This window comes from Poromitra crassiceps (assembly GCF_964638095.1).
Source record: "Poromitra crassiceps genome assembly, chromosome: 3".
Lineage (NCBI taxonomy): Eukaryota > Metazoa > Chordata > Actinopteri > Beryciformes > Melamphaidae > Poromitra > Poromitra crassiceps.
The window spans coordinates 54,348,837-54,371,958 of NC_139625.1; the positions used below are offsets into that span (position 1 = coordinate 54,348,837).

The window sequence follows — 23,122 nt, forward strand, 5'->3', positions numbered from 1 at the left end:
TGTCTGTAGCCTCGTTTCTCACAGCTTAGACAGAGAGACAGCTTTGAACCTGGCTGCCAAGATAAACTTACTTCGCCTATTTATGCCCCTGCCTCCGCGTGCACTTGGGATAGGAGAGTGTCAGCGCCCGAGCGGACAGGTTGAGGTCTTTCCAGCAACGTCTCCAACCCCCTTTTACGCGCCGGGGAATGGCGACTTTTTGGGGGACTCGGAGTTGGAGATGAGTCCTGTTCCCTTCCCGTTGCTCTAAATAGGTTTTGGGGGAGAAGACAATTGAGTGGGGAGGGGAGGGGTGCACACCAGAAGAAATATAGCGGTGACATTTTGGCCGCCCGCCGGGGGGTTGCACACCGGCCCCGGGGTGGAGGTGGAATGCTGCTCCCGACGCTGGTGACGTGCCTCGCCGGGTGCGCCTTTCTCCTCTCGACGGTCAGCGAAGGCTGCGGGCCGGGCAGAGGCTATGGCAAGAGGCGGTCACCGAGGAAGCTCGCCCCGCTCGCTTACAAGCAGTTCAGCCCCAACGTGGCCGAGAAGACGCTGGGGGCCAGCGGGAGATACGAAGGGAAAATAACGCGGAGCTCCGAGCGCTTCAAGGAGCTCACCCCCAACTACAACCCCGACATCATCTTCAAGGATGAGGAGAACACAGGTGCAGACCGCATGATGACGCAGGTAACCGACCCCGGCTGCCGAAGTGCCGTTTAGCCCGAAATCTGCTTCGATACACGACTTTGTGCACTTTGCCCAGTCTTTAAACGCGTGGACACTGTTATCTTTTCCGCCTTTGTTATTGACATGTTTCCTCTGCAAAAAAAGAGACCCGTCTTAACAAGCCATTTAAACTAATATAAATCCAGTCTTTATTGGATATTTCCTAAATCAAGAAGTGAAACATTAAGCAGGCCTAATTCCACTCATATTTTATTTACGGGATTTTCCAGAAACAATTAAGTGTTTCTATCCTATCTTGAAAAATAGCAGAACATTCTGCATTTTTTTTTCAATGTCCCATAAAGTAACGAAAAAGTCACTATTGCCCGTCTTAACAAGCCATTTAAGACTCAAATCCAGCATAAATTGGATATTTCTTAAATCAAGTAGGCTAAACCATTCTGCCAATGAAGTGAAGTTGTTCCACTTGTTTTTAATCCAATTTGATTTTTTTTAATGGAATTTCAAGTAGGCCTAACAAGTGTCAGGCAGAAAGAATGATAAAGAAAGGAAGTCAGTCTTTCACTTTCTTTAAGAACATGTAGCCTATTTTATTTTTTGCAGTGCTGGTGCATGCGCTGGGAATCACTGATTGCAAAAGCTGCCTATTTGCACAACTCATTCTCGTCAATTCCAAAGCCCCGGCTGTTGTTATTGACGCCAAGTGATTGCTGCATGCAGTTCACATGAGTCGTGTAAGTTCACAGCAGTTTGTAGGCTGTCCGAATCTGTTTTCTTGAGAACTGGCGCCTCAGATCCAGAGTTCACTGTAGGCAGCTCATGCGTAAAAGAGGGCAACCCCGTCTAAAAATGTATGGAAAAGCGGTCGCTCTTAATTAAAACACTATGTCCTCTGTTTTACATCATTTTTTTGGTGGAAAAACAGCCAATAGTCGTATTTGGTTAGGTCAAGCTTGTAGCGATGTTTACCATTTCGTTTTTAGCCCGACTGGCCAGAGTTAACAGTCGCCTTTTGGACTGTCAGAAATTTTTACGACGCCGTCATTGATGTGGCTCGCAGTGGAATTTATTTGACTCCCAATTTCCCCAGGAATAAAGTATTTATATCTGCCTCTTGTGACCGCGGGCTTCCTCTCGAAAAGCAGCAGCGTTTATGTCCACAGAAACCCACGTGGTGAATGAAAGTGCGCACTCCCGCCGGAGCTGTCACCTCGCTGCGCGCACTGCAAGAAATATATCCACCCCGGACAAGTCGGACAAGTCGCCTCAACTGGGGTTAAGTGTGAAATGTTGCAGATACAGTAGGCTACAGCCTGTTTATCAGGGGTGAAAATACTGGAAAAATCTGCAAAAGGGATTAGGCTGGATGATTTCACTTCTTTCCCATGCAAATCAACGTTTCTCCACGATTTATTTTATTTCAGAATTGTTAGGCTACATTAAACACTGATTGATCTGCTGTAGGCTATTGGCACCCCACCACAAAATCCCTGGAATAGATTCAACTGCATTGGAAGCAAAAGGGATAATTTCACCCAACTGACAGGAATTTTCGTTTTTTCCATTAAAATTATTGGTAACACTTATGATTAGGGAACACGCTCATGCTATTAACTATGGTTTTCCTCAATAGCTTAATAATTTAGCCCATCTCAGGTGAGCACTTTATAAGCCCATACTGAGCAAGGTATAGCCTATTAGCCTATAAAGACCAATTCATGTGCAACAACGTCCTAACTGCTATAGCCTAACTAAGCACTAATAATTAGTTTATGGGCTGTATTATTGGATATAGTAGGCTATTATTCTGCAGAATAAGGTGATACGAGTTTTAATGACTAATAATGAGCCCACTAATATGCATATTAATAAGCAATTTATAGGCTATTATAGTTAATAGCCTGTGTTAAGTAGTCTAATCTAAAGAGTTGCCAAATTAGTTTCGCCTCAATGAGAGTAAACTGCTCGTCAGGACGGACATTTTTTGCAGCGCGCACCCCGGCGCTGCGCGTCAACGCCGACCTGCACACAATTTATGGGCTCCAAGCCGCAGAGACAGCCTCCTGTTTGTCTTTTACTATTCCGTGTTACTTTTTGTGTTTGTTTTTGCAGCGCATGTGCAAAAATAGTCTACTTCACTTGTGTCGAAGCCTTAATTATACAGATTTCTTTTTATTTTTTATCCAGTAGGCTATGTGGCGACTTTTCCTGGGCGCTCCATGCATACAGACGCGACTGTTCAGGCAGGGGCAAAGCCACACTGCAATAAGTGTCTATCTTAACAAGTTATTTATTCTCATTTAAACTCTTATTTTCCTCAAAGAACGTGGAACACAATGCAAATGCCCTCAGAAAATTCCATATTTCCAATCCAGTTTCACGTGTTTCAGGAAGTTTCTGCAAACATGATGTGACTGGATCTTAAAACAAGGCAGAGCAGAAAGAGAAATCCACCCAATTCAAGAAAATCAGTGGAATAATATTATAAATTGATTTGCATTTAGAGAAAATGGGATTATCTCACCAGTTTGTCATCTTCTTCCAACTTTATTTAATTTAAAACAGGATGCAAGACTTCACACAAGACTAAAATGACACGTTCAGAAGGATATTCTTTGCAGTGCATAGGTGTGCATAGGCGCATGTTGTCAGCCTATGCGTCCCAATGTTTGTGCAGCCCGTGGTTTAGTGCTAAAACCGCTCCTACAGAAACCCCCGTCGATCTGTATACCTTGAAAGGAAAACCAACAAAATCCATCGTCTGATTTATGAACTCTAGCTCGTTGCTCTGACCGCAGAGGAGAAAAAAATAAGACGTTAAAATCCACACTGCACTGTGAAAAGGCATCTATGGCCACTGAGCCAGGAGCTATTCTTATCACAGCAGGCCAGAGAGCCGACATGGAAAAAGACATTTATAGGTTTTAATTCTAATAGACTGAGATTAATAAGATGCTGCATCAGAAAGGCAGCAACCGTCTGAAGCAGAACAGTGGTGACCTGACTCTGGTCCCTTAACAACACGACAAATGTCCCACTAACATGATTTAACAACTCTCAAGTGACTGGATTTTCCAGTCACTTGATTTGACTTGGGTTAGTGTCAGCCGTGTTGTAGGCTACTCCAGTCCAGGATTCTGACACATTTTCAGGACTCATGACTCGACTTGGACTTGAACATGAACACTGATGATTCGACCTGGACTCCAGCATTCATGCATTCGGACTCGGAAGTTGGAGATGAGGACTCGGACTTGTTAATTGAAAAATACTGTTTTTGTTAGTTTTTTTGTAATAGGATCTAATAATTTGGCATAAGATATTATAGCTAAATGAATACAGTGACATTATTCAATTTCATGCAAGGTCAGGCACGTGTGTTCCGCCTACATGTGGATTCACGCTCATGTTCAGTAGCCTAACTCTGGACTCGGACTAAGGGAAATGGAGACGCAACTCTGACTCTTCTTTGGTGACTCGGACTCGAACACTGGGGACTAGTTGAGATTCGACTACGACTCGAGATATAGTGACTTAACTATGACACTGAGTGTCAGTATGAAATACACAGAGGTGTCACCCATTAAAACAGGTTTGTGTCCCCTATGTGAATGATGCAGACACTCCTTGGGCCAATCAGAAACAAGACACATCACCCCTCCATGCTTAATCAAAATCTGAGCAGCAGTGTAGTCATTTTTTAAGTTTTAATTTTGTCAATTATAGCATTCCCAGGCCAATCAGTGTCATTCAGTGTAAAAATAGCTGGATATGAGTTGCAAGCTTAATCTCAATCAGACTTACAGTGAAGGAGTCATGGCCTTTTAAAGTTAGAAATTTTGACATTTCATTATAGTGTCCCCATCGGACCAATTAATGTCATTTTTAAGCAGTTTGCTGACAAAAAATGACAAGATTGCGTAAAACCTCCCAGCAGAAAACCTAGCCAAAATGCATCATCTCTCCAAGTCTCGTCAAAATAGGACCAGTAATGATATCACGTTTGCGTTCGAACACTTCGAATTATAACATTGCCCTCCCCCTTAAGGCCAATTAGTGGAAATTAAATTAGAACCCCCAAATGCGTCATCCCACCAAGTTTCATCACAACCAGATCACCTGAGACGTCCCATTTGACAGACACATCGACACACACACACACACACACGCACACACAGTCACACACACACACACAGCCCCTCCTCCACTAACGGGACAATGAAGACTGGGTGTCACTCGGATAAACGGGGCAGACGGGTGAATTTATTTGAGCGAGCGAGTTGAGCGAGGCGAAGAAGGGGGCGTCCTCAGGGCCTCAATGGGCCCTCTCACCCCTCTGTTTGCTCACCCTCACCAGACCCCGGGTTTGGAGGGACGCTTAGGACCTCTTGTTCATATAGCACCCCCTCCCACCCCCTACACCCAACCACCCTATAACCTCACCCCCCTCCAGCCACCCCTCCATCCATCCTTAACATAGCCTCATGGCTCCCTTCGCTCACCACAGAGAGCAAACATCGGGGGTAGCCGGGACAGCAGGGGTGCATTGTGGGAATGCTGAAGCCACAGGACAAGGGGGGAGAGGAGAGGGGGGTTTGGTGAAGTGGATGGGTGCACCATCCAGCAGGCAGAATGGGTCTTTGTAAAGGATCTGGACCTGTATTTATCAAGTCACTGACCTGAGATCGCTGGCTGTGTCAAGGCTTTACATTTTATATTCTAGGCATTTGGCTGAAACTCTTATCCAGAGCAACCTGCAAAGAGTGCAGCAGTATGATCTTATCCAGAGTGACCTGCAAATATTGCAGCAGTGTGATCTTATCCAGAGTGACCTGCAAAGAGTGCAGCAGTGTGATCTTATCCAGAGTGACCTGCAAAGAGTGCAGCAGTGTGATCTTATCCAGAGTGACCTGCAAAGAGTGCAGCAGTATGATCTTATCCAGAGCAACCTGCAAAGAGTGCAGCAGTGTGATCTTATCCAGAGTGACCTGCAAATATTGCAGCAGTGTGATCTTATCCAGAGTGACATGCAAAGAGTGCAGCAGTGTGATCTTATCCAGAGTGACCTGCAAAGAGTGCAGCAGTATGATCTTATCCAGAGTGACCTGCAAAGAGTGCAGCAGTATGATCTTATCCAGAGCAACCGGCAAAGAGTGCAGCAGTGTGATCTTATCCAGAGTGACCTGCAAAGAGTGCAGCAGTGTGATCGTATCCAGAGCAACCTGCAAAGAGTGCAGCAGTGTGATCTTATCCAGAGCGACCTGCAAAGAGTGCAGCAAGCAGTGTGATCTTATCCAGAGTGACCTGCAAAGAGTGCAGCAGTGTGATCTTATCCAGAGTGACCTGCAAAGAGTGCAGCAGTATGATCTTATCCAGAGTGACCTGCAAAGAGTGCAGCAGTGTGATCTTATCCAGAGTGACCTGCAAAGAGTGCAGCAGTGTGATCTTATCCAGAGTGACCTGCAAAGAGTGCAGCAGTATGATCTTATCCAGAGTGACCTGCAAAGAGTGCAGCAGTGTGATCTTATCCAGAGTGACCTGCAAAGAGTGCAGCAGTGTGATCTTATCCAGAGTGACCTGCAAAGAGTGCAGCAGTGTGATCTTATCCAGAGTGACCTGCAAAGAGTGCAGCAGTGTGATCTTATCCAGAGTGACCTGCAAAGAGTGCAGCAGTGTGATCTTATCCAGAGTGACCTGCAAAGAGTGCAATCCACAAAGTTTCAAACAAATAGTGCAAAGTGCAAAGGTCCGGGCCGAAGTGATGTGATCTACACACTGCTTTGGCCATACAGTGGAATGATAATGTGAGAGAAGTAAATGCTACAGATTGATAGATCTTTTGAGAGCAAATTGGGTGAGTAGTAGTTGGGCTAAGCTTTTATGGGCGTTCTTTTTAATAGCATTAGTATTGGATTAAAGCTACCGATAGCTGTTTTGACACCCAAAAAAACCATCAAAAAATTACCTTTGCCCTGATCAGCACTCAACACCGTCATGAGACCCTATATTCTCCACTGAAACACAATCTTTTAGTTGGGCTAGCAGCTACAGGTTTTACAAAATGAAACTATTGAGTAAAATCCTATGCTCACCTCCATCATATCTGCAGTGGGCAACATTGACTGGCCGATATCCGGTTTCTATCGATACACCCATATTGGCCCAAATATAATCGGGAAGCTGATATGTTAAGTCTAAGTCCTATTCACCTTATGTAGCCCCGCCCACTTGACACAGTTGTGTTATGACTTCCTGTTCAAAACAATGTTTGTTTTACCTGGTCACTAGTACTGTACTGTCACAGGAAGTGTAAACACAATAGGAAGTAACTGGCTGACCCCTGTGTTGGAACATATGGTAGTGAGCAGAGGAGATACAGTATGATCAGAATCAGAAAGGCTTTAATGATCCCCGGGGGGAAATTGGGACAAGTTACAGCTGCTCGCACTCAGGCATGAATATCCACATAACACACATAGCATAACACAGTATCACACAGTATCTCCCTAAACGTAAACAGTCAATACAATAAAGTAAAATGCAGTCAAATGCAATAGAGTAAACTAAAATAAGTAGAATAAGTAGAATAAAGTAGAATAAAGTAGAATGTACAGTACGTGTCAAATTGCAGTTATTGCACACTGGAATTATATTAATTCGACTTGCACATTACATGTGGTTTAGCTAAGGCACAGTTAATCTATCGGCTGACTCAGTCTCAGGGAGACTGAATGTCTCCGAGGTGCTCTTCTTAGTGAGGCGTTAAAGAGTCCAATGGCCACAGGCAGGAATGATTTCCTGTGCCTCTCTGTGTTGCATCTGGGTGGGATCAGCCTCTCAGTGAACTACTACTGTGTTTGACCAGCATGCCGTGGAGTGGGTGAGAGTCATTGTTCATGATGGAGCGTAGCCTGGTCAGCGTTCTCTTCTCCGACACGCTGTCAGAGAGCCCAGCTCCAGCCCCACAATGATGCAGTATGGAGAAGGTGATGATATTTCTTGAAAAGTTCCCAGTCTGCAAGGGGAGATAAGGAGTTTACCAATACACAGAATCTGATTAATTCTTCCCTTATGCTATCTACTAGGTGAGAGCCTAGAGAAACCTACCTTGAATATTATAGGGTGGGGATTTTAAATTCATTGATGAATATACAAACTACAGCAGATATCACTCGCATTTAGTGAGTAGAATTGATTGTATCCACGTCTTTTTCTCAGTAGGCAGCTCGTATTTACAGTCATTCATTTCCGACATGACACAAACACAAAATCAGCACTAGTTTTAGGTGACTGCTCTTAATAAAAACCTGCCCCAATGGTTCCATGTGAATTGCGTGGATGTACTATAGTCTAAGAAGAATTTCATCACCTCTTCTTTTTTTTACCAAGTTTTTTCAGATTTTCTCCCCAATTGTACTTGGCCATTCCCTGTTAGGGTGTTCTGGTCGTTGCTCCATCCCCTCTGCCTAGCACATGCTTCAGTGGACGTGGGCCTTGAGGCACTAGTGCAGCAACCAGGACACACACCCTTAATCTGGCTTCCCACCCGCAGGCATGGCCACTTGTGCCTGTATGGACACCCGAGCAAGCCAGAGGTAACACGGGGGCTCGAACCTGCGACCGTTGTGTTGGTAGGCAGGGAATCTTTCATTACCTCTACTCTGAGATTTCTGACCCATGTTCAAGAGCTTTAAAAATATGAAACATTTGAAAAGGCCCATGTTTCAAGATGTTTTCATTGCTTGCGTTCAACTGGTGTTTCCCTTGTCTCCCCGTCTCTGTCTCCTCCAATGCAGCGCTGCAAAGACAAGCTGAACTCACTGGCCATCTCGGTCATGAACCTGTGGCCCGGGGTCCGGTTGCGGGTCACGGAGGGCTGGGATGAGGATGGCCACCACTCAGAGGAGTCGCTGCACTACGAGGGCCGGGCGGTGGACATCACCACGTCGGACCGCGACAGGAACAAGTACGCTATGCTGGCCCGTCTAGCGGTGGAAGCCGGGTTCGACTGGGTCTACTACGAGTCCAAGGCCCACGTCCACTGCAGCGTCAAGTCAGGTGAGAGACTGGAGCCGTGTAATACATATAGAAATTATTGAAGTTGCAGTTTTGAGTTATGCAATTTCCAAACCACAAGAAGTTAAGGGAAAGGTATTTCGGGCAATTTCCAACGCAATGTATTCAAGCGCTGAGCAGAAGCCCTGGACTGCAAGCTTTCATTAGATTCAAACTAAGCAAATCTTGAGCATTGGCATCTCATTCCCTCCACCCATCATTATTTGGAACTGTTTTTAAGCGCTGAAAATTAAAGTTTGTAGAGAGAAAGGAACCTGCATCCCCAATATTTCACAATATATCATTGAGAAATTCTTTGTTTTCTCGCATCTTCTCTCCTCACTTCCTCACAGAGGTGAATCTGTTTCTAAGGCTTAGTTTCTCTCTGTGTCTTGAGAGGACTTTGAAAAGGAAAGAAAGAGACAGACTTACAGTAGCTTACTAGCAGAGTGGATAGGAGAGATGGGAGGGAAAGGCGTGTGGAGGAGAAACGCTGAACATGGGTTCTAGTGAGAGTGCAGTGCATGAGTGTTTTGTTTCCATTAACTGCCACTAACGCAGGGAAAAAAACTCACCCGGCCTTCCTTCATTCACTCATGAATACATCCGACCTCTAGTTTACCCAAACTTCTGCTATAATTGATTCTCCACAAGAGATTTACTAGACTATTTTTAGTGGGTATCCGTTCATAATGGTTAGCTTCAATTTGAATCCCTAAAAATGCTGCTATACGTATTTAAAATAACCTACTAATTTGAAAACTATATTCCCAACAGTGTCCTCATTAAGAGATTTTACTGAGCTGACATTTAATCTACAGTATATCGCTATATGGATTAAGTGTCCTTTAATAGCTCAAAAACCAAATTAATTCTTTCAATACTTTTCACACCTTTGGGATATAAGTGTCATTCTGGTCATAATAAATCAACTTAATTTTTTCAGTGCATTGCCCGTTTAACCTCCACGGTAAATGGCCCGACACACAGGAGAGCATTGAATTCAAACTGTACGAATAACCGAAGACTCTTTGACCACAAACACAAAGGCACTCTTTTCCAGGAGGACTCCATTGGCAGCTTCCTGCCTTTCCCCTAACTTTGTCCCTAACATTTCGGTTACACCAGAGACATTTAATATAGAGACACCCCAACTTCCAGACACTTCCTGTATCTGTGCCACAGAGATTTCGCCACTGCCACGCCCATTTAGGAGACTGGTTAGCTAATGAAGTTTCATACCATTGACAGACCACCAATCACAAGCTGAACGGTACAATTTCTTATTATTGGTAGAGCCTGGAGTGGGGTGTCTCTATCTATTAAAGGTGTCTGGTTACACTCATCTGTCCCCTGGTTTCTCTCTCTCTCTCTGATCCCTAACTCCTCTTGCTTGAATCCCAGTGTGTGAGCGTTTGCTAGCTCTTACCTGAGCCCTGTCCTTCATCTGTCTCACCTGCCACTCACCCTCTGACTGTTCCCCTTGACGGACCGGCCCGGTCTCATATGACAGTGACATGATGTTCTGCATCTGCCCTCGTATGTAACGTTAGGGTTTTGCTGCTTTAGGACTCTCTTGCTTTCCTCACACAGAAGCAAGCTTAGCTACTTTACACAGCCACATGTTGACTGATTTAGAATCAGCTCAATGAGCAAATTTTGATAGGACCATATTCATACAGCGGCCATTTTGAACTTGGCGTGGGGGAAACTCACATTGTTATGGATAGCACCACATTTCTTGTCAAGTCTCGCCCTACTCTGCCTCTAATTGGGCTGGGTTTAGGCATGAGGAGTGATGATTGGTAAAGGTTAGGATGAGAATATAGGGGTAAGCCAATCAGAGGCAGAGTAGGGCGTTCAGGGTGGGTCAAGAAATGCGGTGCTAGCCATAATAACGCGGGAAACTACTTGGAAGATTAGCATAAAAAATAGCATTACTTCAACACATAAGTGAGGACTTTAGATAAACCTAACCATTATCAAAGCTAGTAGCTAGTACTCTTGGGAACAGCAACCGCAACAACTACATGAATTTAGCAAGGAAGTTCGCTACCTTACTAGCTAGTAAGTTAACTACCAGTTAGCTACCTATGCTACACTCCATAGCTAACAATAATGGGCCAAATATATTAAAATTAATAGGTTCCTCTGGATTCCTGAAAGCCATTTGTTTCTCATATGATTTTCAGTGAGGAATCTGAGAAAACATAAATGTTGGTCTGATCATAGCTGGCCTCTTTCAGGTGGTGTTTTCCACTCTGATAGTTCAAAATGGCCGCCATGTGAATACGGTCAAATATAGTGTCATTTTCAACATATTGAAGTGTCTAGGTTGGGACCAAAGTTCCCTCCAAGGCTGGTGTCCGGGCATCTGCCATGGAGGAAAATACAAGTTTTCATTCCAACAAAACAATACAACAGCTGATTCCACTGATTACTGGTTGCAAATGTCTTTACCAGTGAAATCAGCTTCTGTGGTATTTGGTTGGAACAAAAACCTGTGGCACAGGCCTGGACACCATTGGTTGGGATGTCAGATAATTTTGTGTTACTTTTCAACACAATGTATGTTCATAACAAAGTATGTAGTGGGCCTAGTTTGCAGCACATATCATGAAAAGTAACACAAATGTGACATCCCAAACTAGACACACAGATGTGTGTTGAAAATCACACATCTGTGTCAGAATGGATCAGAACTGAACATCAGTAAGCCCCGCCCCCAACTCCCTTCATTTTACACTGAGTAGTAACTGAGATTTCCCCTTTCTTCCCATTTCTCTCTTCTCTTTTTCTTACTTCACCCACTTTCACCCTCTTTTTTCCTTCTTCTCCTTCTCTCTCCTTCCCTCCCAGATCGGGTCGCGAGTGCCCAGTCCTTGACTTGATCAGAAGGGCAACCTGTCAAGTTGGTATTTTCATTATTTTTGACCTTTTTTTTCTCCCCGAAATCCCCCGATACAAGGCAAAGCAGCAGTCTTGATACAAGGCAAAGCAACAGTCTTGATACAAGGCAAAGCAACAGTCTTGATACAAGGCAAAGCAACAGTCTTGATACAAGGCAAAGCAGCAGTCTTGATACAAGGCAAAGCAACAGTCTTGATACAAGGCAAAGCAACAGTCTTGATACAAGGCAAAGCAGCAGTCTTGATACAAGGCAAAGCAACAGTCTTGATACAAGGCAAAGCAACAGTCTTGATACAAGGCAAAGCAGCAGTCTTGATACAAGGCAAAGCAACAGTCTTGATACAAGACAAAGCAACAGTCTTGATACAAGGCAAAGCAACAGTCTTGATACAAGGCAAAGCAACAGTCTTGATACAAGGCAAAGCAGCAGTCTTGATACAAGGCAAAGCAGCAGTCTTGATACAAGGCAAAGCAACAGTCTTGATACAAGGCAAAGCAACAGTCTTGATACAAGGCAAAGCAACAGTCTTGATACAAGGCAAAGCAACAGTCTTGATACAAGACAAAGCAACAGTCTTGATACAAGGCAAAGCAACAGTCTTGATACAAGGCAAAGCAACAGTCTTGATACAAGGCAAAGCAACAGTCTTGATACAAGGCAAAGCAACAGTCTTGATGGCGCAGAACTCTGTTGGGAAGAAAAATCCCACCAACTGCGGAAAAGCTTAAGTCGTGCTGACAACGCCAGTGGTGTTGGTGGTTACATATGACATCGAATCCCTCACCAACAAATCCCCCAAATCCTTCTCAAGGACCAAGGGGGCTGCTGGACTGTAGTAAGCGAGAGGAAACAACCACTAGGGGGCAGCATACCACCAGGACCCATGTAGACGAAGGACTGGACTGCGAGGGGGGAAATTGAGGGCTGAGATGAGAAAAGAAGACGAGACACAGGGATAAAACACACCGGACCAAACACTTTTCACTCAACCTCAGAGCCTTTGGACCACAACAGCTTCAACAATGACTTGAGGTGAACAAGATGAGAGGTGTTACCATGGTCAAACCAGGAAACGATTAGGAAAGGTATATTTACAGTTTCAAAATGACATATTCACCATTTGAGACAAGTGACACAAAAACAAGGTGTAAACAAGTTACATCACCTTTTAAAGGCTGGTCAGTCATTTAAGACTGACAAGAAAAATACATTTGTAGGCTACTGAATTCTGTGTTTTAGAGATATACTAAATGATGCATTTTCTAAAATGGATATACATTGTTTTGGAAATGCACTCTTCATATTATGGAGCATGTGGGTTAGGATTATAGATTAAGATTTTATGATATATGGCTATGGGATGGTCTACACCACATTGGTTTCTAGATGAATTTGGAGCCAACATGGAATACATAGATGTTTCATGAGTTGCTGCATCTCTTAATCACATTTCCCCTCTGGGATCAATAAAAGTACCTATACCTATAAGCCTTTCACTAACAGCAGCCTAGGAGAAACACACTTTAATCCTATAAAAAGGGTGAGTTGAGCTATCATCACACTAGCAAAGTTTAAAAGGTTTGAGGTAACTACATGTGTGTGCTGGTTTTGATTGGCTACGTGTCCAATTGGTCATTGGTCAGGGGTGTGGAGCTGAAATTTTGCAGGTTGAAGTTGCGCGGGGAACAAAATATGTCTAATTTGTTTTTTTAATGAGCAGATGTCTGAATATTCTGGGAAAGTGTAGAAACACCACCAATGACCACAGCAGACACTAATCAATGGATGCTCATTGGATTGCTACAGAAAATGAGTGTAGGCCAGTTGCATTAAGATAGACCTGGTCTAACACTTTAATGTGACGTCTTAACTTGCTATAGACATTTATATTTACCTGTTCCTACTACTTCTTGCTTGTTACAGATCTCTAGTAGAGATGAAACGATGAAAGTTTTATATTGAAAACTCAGACCCAGACGGAGGCTGCCTGTGCCTGTTGCTAACTTTGGTTGATGATGGACAGTATTTACTGTGCTTTTCAAAGGGCAGTAATCAAACACGGTTTAATCATAATTACAATTTTAAACAGTAATACTAACCTTCAGGAATTTTATCACGGTTTATCATTAAACCGGTAATCGTTTCATCCCTAATCTCTAATGGGCTGTTTCTGTCTTCTTCAAACCAAAGATTTTCCACCCTTTATCAATTAGCTACAGTATTTGAATGTCCCACTCTGACAGTTAGGTCCACTTGTTGCCATAATAATTAAGGCATAATGACAAAGTTCAGAGAGAAGGTGGCTAACTAACTTTATGCAAGATAACAAAGTTTCAATCGAGCTGAAACTCCTCGGTCAATTTTAACCAGGGCTGGGCAATATATCAATATTATATCGACTAGATATCATCTTAGATACTGGATATAGTAATATTGTAACTGTTGTCTCTTCCTTACAATCCATTACAGTAAAGTAATGTCATTTTCTGAACTGTTCTATTATTTGCCTTCACCCACTTAGTCATATAACCACATTACTGATGATTATTTATCATAATTCTCACTGTGTAAATATTTTGTGAGAGCATCAATAGTCATCCCTACAATATTGTTGCAACATCGATAATTTGATCAAAAATATTGTTATATTTGATTTTGTCCATATCACCATATCTTCTTTTTTGGAAAAGTCCTTGTGACATCTCATTATGTGGCTTTGACTTACAACTGAACATTGTGCCCACATTGTAGAAAATACCTAGATATATATTGTGTATCACCATTCAACCAAAAAAACAGAGATCTGATTTTTGGTCTATATCGCCCAGCCCTAGTTTTAACAATTCCTGATTGCTGAATGATTTTAACTTTTACGTGTGTTCCTGTACTACTGTAAAACTGTTTTTAGTACTTTGAGACGGAGCACGTGTTCGAGTGCCGTCCCGCCCGAGAAATCTCAGTGTTGGGATGATTAACCCGCTGGCTGGTTTCCCGCTCTGCTCCTTCCTCCTTCGGGCCAACTTATCTTATCACCTGGCCTTGGCTTTCCTGCCTTCCCCAAATATTTATTCCCAGATAGACTTGAGACAGAGGTGTCACTCTGGACGCAGAGTCACGTACACAATCCTACCTAGACACTCACGTGCACGCACACACACACACACACAGACACACACACGATTCAGGTTTAGCTTTTATCTTACAGCTTGGTATTGTTCTTTTATGTGGAGTGTAGGAAAAAGAAAAAGTAAATATTTAGCCAAAGGGAGTTGGAAAGATGTATTATGTACCTAAGTGCTTTAGGAATATTGACATCCTTTTTTTTTTTTTTTTCGCTTACTGTCTTTCTTTCTCTCTCTGTCAGTCTGTCTGTCTGTCTCTGTCTCCCTATCTGTCTGTGACTGTCTTTCTTTCTGTCTGTCTGTCTGTCTATGTGTCTGTTAGCTCTCTCGGGCAGTGCTCTCTTCTCTGTCTGTGTCTGTCTGTGTCTGTTTCTCTCTCGCTCTCTCTCTTAATTTTTCTTCAATTCAATTCAATGGGCTTTATTGGCATGAATCTGATGTACTGTACATGCCAAAGCATAGATTCAAACATAAATGAGGTACAAATAAAGTAAAATAAAATGAAATAAACTGCATATTAAATATACAGATTAATCACATAGGATATTTCTGGACAGTAACAATAACGTCTCTCTCTATCTCTCTCTCTCTGTCTTTCAGAACACTCGGTGGCAGCCAAGTCCGGCGGTTGCTTCCCGGGCGAAGCCTCGGTCACCCTGGAGAGCGGGCACCAGAGGGCGATGCGTGACCTGCGGCCAGGTGAGCGCGTCCTGTCCTCCTTGGGGAGCGACGGCGGGGGGCTACTGGTGTTCAGCGAGGTCCTGACCTTCCTGGACCGCGAGCCTGAAACCCGCAAGCTGTTCTACACCATCAGCACGGAGGCCGGCCACAGCCTGTCACTCACCGCGGCCCACCTACTGTTCATATCAGAGGGCAACTGCTCGGAGGGGGCGGCCCCGGGCGCCATGAGGACCGTGTATGCCACCGACGCCCGGCCGGGACAGTGCGTGCTGGTGGCGGAGGGTGAAGCGGGACGCAGGCTCTCGCGGGTCACCCGGGTCACCGTGGGGGAGAGCCGTGGGGCGTTCGCTCCCCTCACCGAGCGTGGGACAGTGGTGGTGGATGGGGTGGTGGCGTCCTGCTATGCGGCTGTGAACCGGCACGGCCTGGCTCACCGGGCCTTCGTGCCGCTGCGCCTGCTGCATAGGTGGACCGGCGGCACCGGGCAACACGTTAACGGGCTCCACTGGTACTCACGACTCCTACACTGGCTGGGGAGGCTGCTGCTGGATTCAGAACAGTTCCATCCGTTGGGTGTGGGGAGGTGAGGAGAAGAGCTATGAAAGACAGGAGGAGAAAGGTAAAGCGGGTACGATGATAAGACGAGTTGACGCGCTTATCCAAAGCGTGAAACATGCTTAGCATGCGGGATTGAACCGTTAAAGGAGTAGTTCACCCAAAAATGAAAATGTTGCCATCATCTACTCACCCTCATGACAAATGAAATGCAGGTGAAATTTGTTAGTCCTTATAACACACACGGAGGTTGCCAGGCGCCAGCACAACTTCGTAGCAGCCTTCTCCAAACGCAACTGAAATCAATGGGGACATTTTTGGGTGAACTATTCCTTTAACATTGGGACTGGGATTTGCTCAAAAACCGCTGGGATTGTTCGAGATGTTCAGGACATAAACGAGCTCAGTGATGGACCTTCTGCTGTCTGATGCTGGGTCCTCCTGAGTCCCTCGTGGGCATTTTAAACCAGAACTAAAGAGAGATTTAAAGCTGTGAACTGACACAGATGAGCTCTCCTACAATATAAAATACAAGATGCTTTTCATGACTTTTTGTGTGACACTTTCATTCATCTTTAAAGTTGTAAAGTTGTGTTGGATGTGCTGCTGCTGCTTCCCAGGATGATACATGAGCTGTAGTAAACAAAAAAAGCAAAAATTCTCATTGAAGAAACTGAAATTTTCCTTGACACATGGCCTAATATTTGTCATCCAACGACATCGATGTAACATTACTGTTTAATACTCTGCAGCTGAATTTAAAAAATGTAGGACGAATGATAGTGTGTATTTAAGTGTCTTTGAGATAATGTGTTGTTTGTTTACAGAAATCTACAAATGTTTATGAGGTTATTATGGGTGATGAGGTATATTAAAAGATCTATTTTTTAAATTAAACTCTATGGAAATGAGCCAGAGGTTGCTTTATTTATGTGTCTATATTTGCACGTGTGACAGAGAATGTATTTGGGTTTATTCTAAATTACTATTTTTTTAAACCCCCCCCCCCCCAATTGCACTTGGCCAATTCCCTTCCAGGGTGTCCCGGTCATTGCTCCACCCCCTCTGCCGATCTGTGGAGAGTTGTAGACTAGCAGATGCTTCCTCTGATACATGTACTTCTTTTCACCTGACAGTGAGGAATTTCATCGACAGGACATAGCGCATGGGAGGATGATGCTATTCCCCCCAGTTCCCCTCCCACGACCGACCACAGAGGAGGTACTAGTAGTGCAGCGACCAGGACACATACGCTTAATCTGGTTTCCCACCCGCAGACACAGCCATTTGTGCCTGTATGGACGGCCGACCAAGTCAGAGGTAACACGGGGATTCGAACCTGCAACCTTTGTTGTTAGGCGTTGCACTACCCGGACGCCCCTATTCTAAATGACTTTTGAACATTTGGTTCTAGGTGATAAATCCATCATGTGTGAGAATTGATTTTGACCTCCGTGCTACCGCTTCATATGTAAATGTCCCTTTACTGACAGCTGCTGGCTCTGCAGTATAAGTGCATTTACTCAAGTACAATTTAGAAGAACTTGTACTTTACTGAGTATTACCATTTTATGGTACTTTATACTTCTACTCCACTATATTTCAGAGGGAATTATTATACTTTTTTTTTTTACTCCACTACCTTTATTTGATAACTTGTTATACAGTACTTTGCTGATTCAGATTAATACAAAATATAATCAAATTATAAATGGTGATGTATTATTATAGATTACTGTAAACCAGTGATTCTAAACCTTTTTCATATCAAGGACCCCTAATTTGCTAAACATTAGGGCCACGGACCATTTGATGAATGTCCAGAATTTCATGACTATCTGTGTTGTTGATAAAGATACAGTTCAATAGAAGGTTTGTGTGCACATCCAACCTTTTGTTAGGCCAGGTGCTGGGTACAGAGGCACAATATAGAAAAAATAGAGAAATACCCGCAAAATGCCTGATGATAACCCCTGTGTGGGTCGAAAGCTTGCAGTAGCTGTTTAATTAAATATGTTGGAGCTGCTCCAGTGTGCGGGTATTTCTCTATTTGTTGATAAAGATAACAGATAAAATATCAAAATTCTTCTACATTATCTGATTGTGTTATCTTTGTATGAAATAATGGGTCAAATTTAACACTTCATCAATTTTCTGGGGACCACCTGGAAACCCTTCAAGGACCCCTGGTGGTCCCGGGACCCCACGTTGAACCACTGCTGTATGCAGCCAGCAGGCCTATATAAAATAGTGGAAATCAGCTGCGACATTAAAAGTTATGCTTAGCCTACACATGAATGCATCAATAATTATAATTCAATAATATAATATAATATACTAACTACATTATTCTGAAATGGGCCAATCTGCATAATGAGTACTTTTACTTTTGTTGTAGGCTACATTTTGATGCCAACACTTTTATAACATTTAGAATGCAGTGCTTTTACTGTAACAGAGTATTTTTATACTGTGGTATTAAAAGATCTGAGTACTTCACACCAGTTGCATGCATTCAACAGTTGTCAGCTAATAATAACAACAGCGCTATTACTGCGCCTTTAAGAGGATGGCCGAGACGAGACGTGCTGGAGAGGAAAGGAAACCCAATCTCTCCATATCGGGCTCAAGAGACCGTCAATTAACGGTGGATGCCAAGAAGAAGAGGGACATATCCGAAATTGGCGCACCGTCTTGTCTCCACGCTGTTTTTCTCCTGCCTTAACACGAAAATCCACCTGCTTTTGTTGTTTGGTTTTGTTGATGCGCGTATTAAATTACGCAGTGCACCTTTAAGAAGCTGTCACCGGGATTAGAATTACGCGCAACTGCGACCCGAGTCTCTCTTCAACCAGGGGGGGTTACGCACCGTCGACCACAGCTCTCCCTCTCTCTCCGTTGGCCGTGGTCTCCACCGGTCCGCATTCAGAGCGTTGGGGGATCCCTACACAGCGCGCAACATGGCCGAGATAGGGAAAGGGCCCGGGGTCACCGCCGGTAAACTGGGCATCAACATCCAAAAAAAGTTCACCCGGGCGCAGGAGAAGGTACGGTGGTCTGGGTTTCATTCAGCGCATTTGGGTGACAGGGTTGGGTGACATTTGGGTGACAGGGCAACTGACTGCTGCCCACTGGATGTAACAGGTGAAGTGGTTTTACACTGTATGTAGCCTAATGGTTGCTGCTCTGTAGTTGAGCCTGACCTCTGCTCTTCTCTCTTGCTTCTCTCTCTCTCTCTCTCTCTCTCTCTCTCTCTCTCTCTCTCTCTCTCTCTCTTATATTTATCATTCTTTGATTGCTATATTACAGTGCAATAAATACAATTACTTAATAGGCTATACATTTGGGGATATTATAGCCTAGCCCTAGTGGTTGTGAGTCTCAGTCAGGTTGGCAAGGAGAGACATATTTATCTGCCAGAGCTGTTGTCCCTTCACCCATGCAGGAGGAGAACTTAACATTATAGTTTGGTATTTTCTTGACTAGCTCTTATTGAAGAGAACTTCTCACTGGCTCTTCTCTCCACCCCCCCCCCCCCCCCCCCCCTCTGTATTTATAGTATTACCATCATCCATAGTAGTTGCGCAAGGTGCAACAGGATAGCGAGGAATCCCATAACCCAGGGGAAAGAGACAAATTAAACAATCTGTTCAACATCTTTGCTCTCACTCTCCCTATCTCCCTCTCTCTCTCTCTCTCTCTCTCTCTCTCTCCCCCCCTCTCTCTCTCTCTGGGTTATTATTGTCTGTGCTAATCGCTGTGTGTTGCTTAAGCCTGGAGGTTTTACACACTAATCAGCTCACTACAACAGGGGTCCTGTGTGTCAGTTTGTTTGTTTTGGATGAGGAGAAAGAAGAAGAGACCGGGTTCATAGCTGTTAATCATACTTGTTAGTTGTTACCCTTAGTCTGTCTTGTCTTATTTCTCCTTGACTGTTGATGGACACATTACACTCATCGGGAATCAAACTTGTGACTTGGCCTGATGGCGACTCATTCATCTTCATATCTGTCCATGCCTGCTAGCAGCTGCACTATTTACCCGCTTAATTCGCTGCTCACAAGAAGTGTCAAATTATATTTAGAATTTTAGGAGCATTTCATTCATTTCATTCAGTCTCATATTCCGCCTTCTAATCTTAATGTGATTAAACCAAGAGAAACGTCTGCAGTCAGGAGAGATGACCCCACTTGGCTCCATCCAGCTTCACTTCATTGTTTCAAGAGTTTTCTAGAAATGAGTGCGTCTGTTGAAACCAGTCAGAATAAAGTAGACGGGCCTTTTTCATAGCAGCCATTTTGTAAAAGGCAGGGTAAACGCAGATGCAATCAGACCATTAATGAGGGCCCCAGCACTGGAACACCTACATGGATTGAAAGTTGGAAACCCTCATTAATTTGGTTGCACCTGTGTTTACCCTGCCTTTCAGACACAAAATGGCTGCTGTGAAAAAGGTCACTGATGCACTGCAGGGTGACGAGCCTCCCACTCTCCTGACCCGTCTTGCAGGAGCCTGGTGGTTGGGGTCGTAGGCTGATTTGAGTGCACCTGGGCCCGGTGTACTCATTGGCTTTAAAAACCTTAAATAGCGTCGCTCCTCCTCACTGTCAGGTGAAAAGAAGCAGCTGGCGATTGAACATGTATTAGAGGAAACAGGCTACAACTCTCCCCAAATCGGCAGAGCGGATGGAGCAATGACCGGGACAGCAGGAAGAATTGCACAAGTACAATTGGGGAGAAAACAGGGTCAAAATATCATTATCTAATCCCACTGGCAGATTTGTTTCACTTGTTTGAAGAAAATTTTGATTGCAGAACTCAATACTAGACTCACCTAGAAGTGCGCTCGGAGAGTGCAGACCTCCGCCAAGGCCAATAGATCCTTTTCACAGCAGCTTGCTATGATATGCACATTTTGTGAGTCGGATCAGAATCCCCTGACTCACCCTCATTCCCCCCAGCCACTCCCCCTACCTATCCCTCAAACCCAGACTCTATGACCTTCCTATCCCTAGCTATGGCCCCTTTTCCCTAGCACCACCCCTTTCCTGACCACACCCCCTCCCAACACCCACATATACCTAGCCACTCCCCCTACCCACCCACTCCCCTGACCGGAATCGGATCAGATCCACATCTAAATTGAATGGGTTCTTCTTTGGCCCGTGCTACACCCTTCCACCAAGTTTCATGAAAATTAGGCATGTAGTTCTTCCGTAATCCTGCTAACAAACAGAAAGACGGACAAACGGCACCGAAAACGATTTTTTTTGGATGATGTGCTTTAACTATGTGCTATCGTGATTTCCTTCTTTTGAAATTCAAATTAGGGTTGGGGTGATGGACGTATCGTTCATCGATGATGTCGGGCACAGCCAATGGTCTCAGCCCCCACCATCGTAACATCATGATGTCTGTCAGCACCCCCACCCCCAGTTTTGCTCCGCCATTGTGCGTGCTCATGTGTGCGCTGAATAACGGTTGATGTCCAATACCAATGGGCATGCGCAGTCTTTTGTCTTAGACAGTTTCTGCAGTTAAAGCCACACATTTAGAAGTATTACAGTATTATACAATCTAATAACAACAATATTAAATAGCATAACCGGCGTAATAGCCTACAGTACAACAACCATCACTCCTCCGTTACTCCACTGCTGCTGCCGCGCCCGCAACAACAACAATGCCATCGTCCACCATCTATCTTTACCCTGGACATTGTGATGATTCAAGTTATTACACCTGGCACTAACATGCGTTTTCTGTGATCAGATTGCAATCGGATAGTGCTTGACCACTTGGAAGTACAGGTGTAAACGCCCCAAAAAACATTGAAGATGGATTGCGATCTGATCGGCCAAACCACCTCCAGAGGTGCTCAGGGACTCATTGTGACCACATTGAACACAAGTGTAAATGCAATGTGTCCTCTCAATCCGCATACAGCAACTGTATGCGGATTGAGAGGACAACTGTTTTGGGTGATCAGATTGCAATCAGATTGCAATCTGATCACCCAAAATGTTAACGCCAAGTGTAAATGAAATCAGGCTAATGTGGTCAAGCACTATCCGATTGCAATCTGATCACAGAAAATGCATGTTCATGCCAGGTGTAAATGGCCTCATAGATCCAGCCAAAGAGAAACGATTCAGTGTGAAGCTCCACCCCAACATTCATCAGATGATGTGGAATTTAACGAGTCTCCAGTTAGTTTGAGTCTTTGCTTCAGCCTTCCTGCTTCTTTTCCAAAAGCACTTGAATGAACTTTAAATAGGAGCTGGCCTCAGATCAGTAGCCATGTCTCTGCTGAATGAACTTTAAATAGGAGCTGGCCTCAGATCAGTAGCCATGTCTCTGCTGAATGAAATAGCATTCATGTCCCACGTTCCTTATGTCTTAACATCAGAGCTTGTTTTAGCAGCAGCTTACTCTTCAAGTCATAGCAAAGCTCGTCCGATTGTGTGTGACTTGAAAAGACAAGGACAAGATCTTGGTTATTATTCTTTCACTCAAAAACTTACTTAAAAAACAGCATAATTGTAGGCGTTCCTGCTTCGTAGATTTGTTATTTTTCAGTGGAGAGTGACTACTGTAACTGGAAATATAGGAGAGATAGAGTGAGAGAGGGGGCGAGTAGGATCCCCACTGGAGTTTCTGGAATATCATTGGATTTTGTGTATACATCCAGAGAGAGGATTTTTACAAATGGATCACTTTACATGAACACATTGTAAAATGTGTAAAACCTTTCTCATTATAGTTCACACTTGGTCAGACGTTCCTATAGACACAATTGGCCGTGTCTGCGGGTGGGAAGCCAGTGGGGTATGAATCCTCGCTGCACAACTGCCTCCTCTGATCGCTCAGGGTGGCTGTTCGGGGGGCGGGCGACGACTTGTGGGAATAGCGTGATCCTCCCAGGCGAATCCTCCCAGTGAAACTCCTCGCTGTCAGGTGAAAAGAAGCGGCAGGTGACTCCACATGTATTGGAGGAAGCATGTGCTAGTCTACAACTTTCCCCAGGTCAGCAGAGGGGGTGGAGCAACGGGGCAATTGGCCAAGTACAATTGGGGAGAAAATGGGAGATACTGTAGCTCGCTCATGTTTACCAAGTGGCTTTCCT

General features: G+C 44.2%; 2 protein-coding genes across 3 annotated transcripts in view; both read left to right on the top strand.

The window, feature by feature from the left end:
• Positions 1–372: 372 nt before the first annotated feature.
• On the top strand, positions 373–16,851 carry LOC310774028 (indian hedgehog B protein-like; the record flags this gene model as incomplete). The annotated part of the gene is made up of 3 exons (XM_083634089.1): positions 373–672; positions 8,469–8,730; positions 15,361–16,851. The coding sequence occupies 3 exons, from the start codon at positions 373–375 to the stop codon at positions 16,026–16,028; spliced, it is 1,230 nt and encodes a 409-aa protein (XP_083490215.1). The 3' UTR covers positions 16,029–16,851.
• Positions 16,852–18,686: 1,835 nt separating this feature from the next.
• bin1b (bridging integrator 1b) overlaps positions 18,687–23,122 on the top strand; it is a 38,809-nt gene continuing 34,373 nt past the window's right edge. For both annotated transcript variants that reach the window (XM_083634296.1, XM_083634297.1), the window contains exon 1: positions 18,687–19,043. In XM_083634296.1, coding sequence (XP_083490422.1) covers positions 18,957–19,043 — 87 coding nt within the window. In that variant the 5' untranslated portion in view covers positions 18,687–18,956. The remainder of the gene's footprint in view (positions 19,044–23,122) is intronic.